Consider the following 7,626-nt stretch of genomic DNA (forward strand, 5'->3'; position numbering starts at 1 on the left):
AGATCGGAGTCAAAATATGCTTTTAAAATAAAATTTTAACTGGTTTCATATGTATATTTTTCGATTGTACACTTTTGAAAATTTTTAGAAGCAACTGCTTTGGTGGCTGTGCAAAGCCGAATATAATTTGTAAAGGAAAAAAAATCGAAGAGGAAAGACTATAATAACGGAAGCTAGTAAGATGATTTCATTTAAGAATAAGTGGCCCATTCTGTGCGTGTGCGCGCGCTTTCTACTGATCTACAGTGTCACAAACGGATTGTGAAAACTACACTGGTGTACGTCATTATCTGATTTGCCCTTATTTTTAATTTTTAAGAAAAATATTATATCACCTACGGTATGTGTAAGGAATTTTGGTCATTTTAAGCATTCGATGGCTGTTTCTTTTAAATAAAAAAAAAAACGTTGCAAGTTGCAAGGACAATAACTTAATTTCAGCTGTATTTAATACACACTTATTTTCCCTTAAGATGCATATTACTACGCGGCTGTTTATGTCATTTACCAACTGTGCTCGCTGATTTAATTAATGACATAGCTTAACTCGTATGAAATCCAATAGAACGGAGGCTAAATCTCTCACGCATTCATTGGAAATGCAACATCCTTTGCAAATTTATATTTTTTATATTTATCAATGAGCGCAGTTGGCTACTCATTGATAAATGTCGCTGTTGCTGGTCATTATCTCCAGCTATCTGTATTGTTTTCTGTTATCTCCGAGTTTTGGTTTACGAGCCGCCTGTTTAACTTTGGCCACGTTGTCTCCGATTTCATCTATTGTATTCGTACCTGTTATTTGAAACCTTTAATTATACACCGAAATCTTTCATTTGACAGCTTTAACTCATCTGTAAAAACAAATAATGCTCGAATTAGATGCTACGTTACAGTACTTGTTAAAAGAGCCCTAGTATTATAAACCTCGGTGATTCTGGTCTTCAGGTTAGGTTAATGGCTGAATTCTTGCAAAGTTTTCGAGGTTTTGCCCACATCCAAATTCCCGTCCCGTACAAATTGTGGTGGCCTGAAATGACACGACAGGCTGACCCGACTGCTACTCCCAGCCCTGACACCGATGCTGTGCGAATAAAGCGCTGACACGCCAGCGTGTCTCTGCACACTGAGCCCTTTTTATACACTCGCTAGTGAAAGAAGTGCGTTTGTTGAAGCTTCATTCAATGTATCGTTTGCAGGTGATGCCAGCAGAGATAAGGAGCCGCCAAACCTTGTCCTGTCTAGACTTGTGACTTAACAAGTGAAACGGGATTTATCTCAAACCCGCGAGAGACAACTTGGTATCGCTGAAACACCAAACAATTTCTACAATTATTAAAACTACTGTGAAAATGTGGTTACTTTAAAAGAGGAGAAAATCAACAAATTGGCTGTTTTATGGTTGTATTACTTGGCAAAAACCCTAAACACAATGGTGTTTGCTATTTTCAAATTGATTCGCATATAATTTTTTCGCTTAGCTTTTTTCCCCAAAATTGTAAGCATATTTAATTAATCATCTGTATCTAATTGTGCACATATTAAATTTTGCAGTTTGGCATCACACCGTCAGGACAATATATGAAAAAAATCCTCTAAATTTCCATCTAATTAAAAAATAAAAATAAAAAAAAATACAGGTGAGCTTGTCGAAGACACCCCGGGACAGATGTAGGCCTATTGGCCGCTGAATCACAACCTCTGTCTCAAGTCTTTATTCGGTATGTCCTTTATTCTTAGCTCCTGGTCTTCGAGAAAGTTTTGCTCTTAAAGACAGTAACCTGCTTACGAAATTCTTTTAAGACGGGGAGTTTTTAGTAACAGTGAGGCTTTCAAATAAAGCATATATACCGACTCCCCGCAAATTCACACAAATATTGGATACAGGCCACGATGAACAACTAGCCACTTCATTCATATGACTTTTGGTCTGTTTCGTCATTTCGACGTGTAGACAATATATTACTCTTACGGACATGTCAATGTTTTCTCGAGAAAGTACAGATTGCGATTAGGCCTATTTGTATTTGTCGTTATTCAATCAGTCAGAAAACACAAAATTATTCGCTTAGATCTTTTCCAAAGTTCTCTCATGGGCTTCTCGGTAATTCAGTTTATTATTAATAATAATTATTATTACTATTATTATCATTAGTTTCTGATCTCTGTATGAACGGTTGTTCTTACAATAAATAACAATAACTTACTTTGTTCGAGAGGCACAAACAATATGTCCTCCGTCCATTAAGATAAAATATTTTACAACAAGAATATGTTTTATATCACCTTCGGAAATCATGCGCATTAAGACAAACACGAGGATCTGGAGACTCAATAGCGAAATATATAAAAATGTGTAAGAAATGAGACACAACGATCACCAATGAATGAAAAACGCTCAGCACGGATAGAGTTAGTGACTCCGAGTCAGCGTTAGGAAGACTGGTTTGTATATCCTTCATGATGTCTTCTGGGCTTGCAAACGCAGCTGGCGATGCGATTATGTTGAGATATTTCTCCACCCAAATCCTCACAATGATGATTTGCGCGGTCTTCATTGAAGATAGCGTTCGCTTATGGGAGATCGCAAACAGTGCATCCTCCATGACAAATCCTCTGTAAAAATCTCTGGGAGCTGGTCTGTCGTCATGCAGGGCATCAGGAGCATGCTGGCCAGGGACAATCTCGGTAAGCTTCACGTCTCCACGGGGCTGGGTACCATACTATTCGGAGTGTCCGGTAACTGGGACGACAGGGACGTCACATCGCTGCCCGAGGAGTTGCCCAAGGAGCCCGACTCTGAAAAAGACACCTGCCACATGGAAACGGTTCTTTAAAAGTACAGAATATGGAATGTGAACTGGGGTTGTACGTGCCGTTAAATAATAGGCCTACTGAACTTAAAGCAACGGCGTTTTACAGAGCTTTTGGTTTTTATTCAGCCGAAAATGTTGAAACAGAATGATCCGAAGTGCCCAAATGGCGGATGCAAACGACATGCCAGAGCAACACGTCTATACAGGTACTGATGTGTTCAGTACAAGAGGACAACCGTACTGGACTGGTTGAGTAAGGAGCGATTCCGAAGGTCTACACTGTAAAATGTCAAATCGTAATTCAGAACTGGAGGGAAAAAAATAAAATTCCACATATATGCTTCATAAAGCTTTCGCCTGCTGCAGCCTATTGTTGTAAAGTGGAGTGTTAATACTCACCAAATGCTGGAAGGCGGGTTGATCCAAGTCACTTTGCAAGGCAAATTCACTTAAGGCTTTCCAAGGAGGCTGGTAGGTTTGTACCTCCACCTGGTTACCTTGAAGCGTATTGTCATGTCTAACTGGACTGCCTGCCACAAGAGGCGTACCCGTGAGGCCTTGCAGATTCTGGTAAAATATTTAAAAATGACTTATAAATAAACATGGAAATATTACAAATATTTTTACATTTCAGAAAAATATTGTATTGTAGATCAGTAATGGTAGGTCTACTTCGCAATTGTAAAATTAATCGTTTTTGTTGTTAAAAATATGTGAAGCGCTCAAAAATAACATTACGATATTTTTTTAATTCAAACGGAAAGACGAACGTGTCCCATGTCTTAAATGATTATGCCTACTCCCGACTAAAATAAATGAAAATATCGGAAATGATCAAAAAAGCCGCCAAATGTGCCGTCTCCTATAGCGCTGATTCTGAGGAAAACTCGTCCAGTTTCTGAAGTTTCACCCAAAACAGAAGTTCAGTCCAATAATAATGCTGTATCATGCACCAGTACAGAATTCACACCTCAGATAGAGTTCCACGCAGTTTACAAAACATTTACCTTCTGTGAGAAATTTAAGTTAGAACTGTACAAATAGACCTATTAAATTTAGCGGTCCTTCCTATATCAACAGCACCGCGTTAACAACGTTAAGGTCGTGGGTTCACATCCTAGAGAATATACATAAACCGTATAACCTCGATCCCTTCTACTGTAGGTCGCGTCAGATAAGTATTATTTAACAATGAACAGTAAAAGCGCAACCATGTTATATGGCGCTAAATGTAATTTTCCTTGAACGCTAACGATAAGATTCGTTGTGGGAAAAAAACAGAATGGCAGATTTACCTGCAAGCAGGTATTGCACGCAGGTAATGATAGGCTTGGGGTAATTAGGAAAATGCTTACGGTTTTGTCACAGTGCTGCTGCTGCTGGAGCTGCTTCATCAGAATGGACTTCTTCTTGTCCTTACAGCGTTTATTCTGGAACCAGACCCGTATGACTCGCGGACTCAGGCCCGTCATTTCCACTAGCTGCTCCTTCATCAGGGCGTCGGGTCTCGGGTTCGCGTTGTAGCACGTCCGGAGGGTGTGGAGCTGCTTTTCATTCAGCACCGTCCGTACGCGAGTGGTTTTCTCCGACTGCTTATGGACGTGATTTCGATGGGGTGTTTGTCTAACTGATACTGGATCTGCTAAAAAAAAAATACAATTTAAAATGTTAAGCGTTTTGATATACAATGAGTTTAGAATAATTTCTACATAATACAACACGTTGTGTGACCTCTACTGTATCATATTATCCAAGGAACTATTGGTGGTTATAGAAGCGGTAGTACGCTCAATGACAACAACAGGTTTAAATAAAATAAATATAGCGATATTAATAAAATATCATTAATCAATACATTGTTTAGCTACAAAAGTCCCTTGTCCTAATTTATTTTTTAAAAGAATTTGGCATATTTCACATAATTATAATATCAATTTTATGTTGATTTTAATTTTAATTATTTTTCTAATAAGGTTAATTAAATTAAAACTATTTACATGCCGCATGCAATGTAAGCATATTTTCTTTGCTATGCTATCACCTATCGCGTATGCAAATGACGAAGAAAACAACGAATTTTATAGTAAATATGAATAACTGACATTATTTTGTTACCATCTGGATGAAAATATCATTGCCTGAAGAATGACATTTGAAATGGCAACGGCAAACTCAGATCGTCTTACGAACTGTTCTCGAAAAACACCAGAGACTTAAGCTCTGGATAAAATGTTGGGCAAATCAGCTACACCGAATTACATATTTAACAAACTCATAAGATTTATTCAAACACAATGACAGCTAAACGACACGTGCTGCGGCTATAGTGAGACTGCATTCCCATCCGTCTCCTTTTTCACTACTGTGTACATATAGTTGTGACCCCTTAGAGAAACAGCGCGTCGGGTAAATCCGCCCGCATATGTAACAGAAAACAGTTGTGTTTGTGAATACCCCGAAATGGCACTTCAAATGCGTATGGCAGCTTGCCCTTTGGTTAAAACTGAATTTAACCTGTCAGGTAATAATCCCGGTTAAATAAACATTGACATTTTAGAGGGATTTTCTTTTTTAAATAATTCTGGTGTCGATTGTCTAAACAATGACATTCAAATGAATATTTTTTACACACTTTAGCTCAAAGATAATATTCGTATTCGTATTGGTCTGTGCATTTCGAAAATATGTATATGTACAGAGGCCTATTTTAAATAGATCTTTAACTTTAATTAAAAGCAGATATGGATGAAAGCTATAAACAAAGATTATAATTTTTCCGGCCAGTGTTTAGTCTGAAGGGCTCTGAAATAAAAATGCAACATATATAAAATAACAGTTGGCATTTTTTTTTCATGATTTCAAAATGTCAGCCTATAACCAGCCAGAACAATAGTAAGTAACGGGTGACCCTACCTGCCATGTGAAGTGACCTGTTGGAGTGAAGGTGCTCCGGGCTGATCGGGCTTCCGGCGGCGCTCCGCTCCAGCAGTAAACCATGATCCGCCCGGCAGAGAAGCTCTTCATCCCGCAAAGAGAACTCGTCCCCTGGCAGAAGCTGCCTGCTGCACACCGAGCACCTGAAACACTCGATGTGATACACGCTGTCCCGGGCTCTCATGACTAAATCGCTGCTGCTGAAGCCAAGGTTACATTTAGCGCACTTGATGCCAAACAACCTGGAGGAAGATAAAATAGACTGGTTTAGTATTTTACAGGCTTAGAAAATGACTTCTTAGTATCTGCATTCTGTTTAACATAAAACATTGTTGAGAAGTATATTTGTCAAATTGTTTTGACAGAAGACAAGACGCATATGCTTCGTTGCTTATCTATGAGCAATCTTAACTCTATAACGATACATTTTATTGTATAGGCCTAGCGGACATCAGCCAAAATAATAAAAGAAAATGGTGATTCATCTGGTTTGTTAAATTAAGTGAATATATCAGAAAATAGTTACCATGTGTATGTTCCAAATGCACATATGTAGAATTGTGACGTTATTGGACTAGTTCCACTGGTGAAAAAACCACGAGCGTGTAGCTACCTTGCATAATCTCTTTTACAGTATGTTTTGCCGTCTCGAACAAAGCAAGTGCACGTTTCATCCAAGTACTGATTGCATTCCGCACACTTCAAACACGCAGCGTGCCACTCCAGGTCGGGCGAAACTCTCAGTATGTACTGGTCCTGTATCTGACTCCCACAGCCGACACACATAGCGATTGCAGGCTTCTCTGTTGGAAAGCAAAATATATCCATTAAACCTCCAAAAGCTCAAAAACGAAATATTTTTTTAACTATAGTATGTACGTATCATTCGCGGTCAACAGAATTTGCAGTTTATTTCTATGCAAGTTGCTAGTGGAAAATTGTGTTTGCCTTGTTTTATTTGGTATTGGCAATAACGACGTATATACCTGCCATATTCTTTTGATATGACAAAGGCGTATATTTAAATAACTATATAAATGCTCACCGCAGTTTCATTTTAAATATTTCAAACAATTAGTGCACAGAATCCTCGGTGTCTCATTGTTAATCGATAACAGCGCGCAACTTTGTTGGAATAAAAATAACACGTAGATGAAAATGTACAATTTTACTTACTTTTGGAATGATCCCCCATATCACCCAAGAAAGAAGAATTTAAAATAATATCCACCATACAGGACGGATGAAGGAGAAAACGACAGATGCAGAAATGAAGAGGGAAGCCGCGTGCCCAGTCCCTTACTGCCTCATAACTTGTATCCTCCGAGCGGAGTACGGGTAAGACCCTGCAATGTCTCACATGCGGCATGACGTCACAGGCACACTTGGACCCAGACGGGTCAATAGGGGGCAACAGTAGACCTGCCAAGTAATTGGTGAGGAGAGGAATATTAATCTAATAAGTTGGTACTATTTAAGGAGTACATTTTTCAATTTATACTTTCTAAATAATAATAATAATACGATAGTAGTCAAAACACTTAATCTGCGTAAAGAAAAAAAATCTTGCATACCCATTCTCGCTTCTACATGACATCTGTACTTTCACAATTCAAAAACATATCCACGCATCACACTTGTTAACATGTAGTATTGATGTACATGTCACTGGAAATTACGTGACCAATGGGTAACGTTAGCATTTGCTGCAAAGATTCCTGGCACATATAATATTATTATTATTAGCCTAAGAATGTCAGAACCCTTCGCATCAATGGCATCGTTCTGGAAAAAAAACGACCCCTGCTGGATGAAAGATATATCCATATTTCTCCGCTCCCGGTCAAAAATCTCAGCAGTATTGCTAAAGGCAAAT

The 7,626-nt window shown here is 38.5% G+C and overlaps 1 protein-coding gene across 2 annotated transcripts; it reads right to left on the minus strand.

Moving 5' to 3' along the window:
- Positions 1-1,396: 1,396 nt before the first annotated feature.
- On the minus strand, positions 1,397-7,082 carry LOC125704285 (insulin gene enhancer protein isl-2a). 2 transcript variants are annotated; one of them, XM_048969719.1, is made up of 6 exons: positions 6,927-7,082; positions 6,364-6,553; positions 5,730-5,992; positions 4,172-4,455; positions 3,216-3,383; positions 1,397-2,812 (listed from the first exon to the last, which is right to left on the minus strand). In XM_048969719.1, the coding sequence occupies exons 1-6, from the start codon at positions 6,982-6,984 to the stop codon at positions 2,696-2,698; spliced, it is 1,080 nt and encodes a 359-aa protein (XP_048825676.1). In that variant the 5' UTR covers positions 6,985-7,082; the 3' UTR covers positions 1,397-2,695. The 2 variants fall into 2 exon arrangements, with proteins under 2 accessions (XP_048825676.1, XP_048825675.1); XM_048969718.1 differs by having other exon boundaries at positions 4,172-4,458.
- Between the last annotated feature and the right edge of the window lie 544 nt (positions 7,083-7,626).

Source organism: Brienomyrus brachyistius, chromosome 11 (assembly GCF_023856365.1).
Source record: "Brienomyrus brachyistius isolate T26 chromosome 11, BBRACH_0.4, whole genome shotgun sequence".
NCBI classification, from domain to species: Eukaryota; Metazoa; Chordata; class Actinopteri; order Osteoglossiformes; family Mormyridae; genus Brienomyrus; species Brienomyrus brachyistius.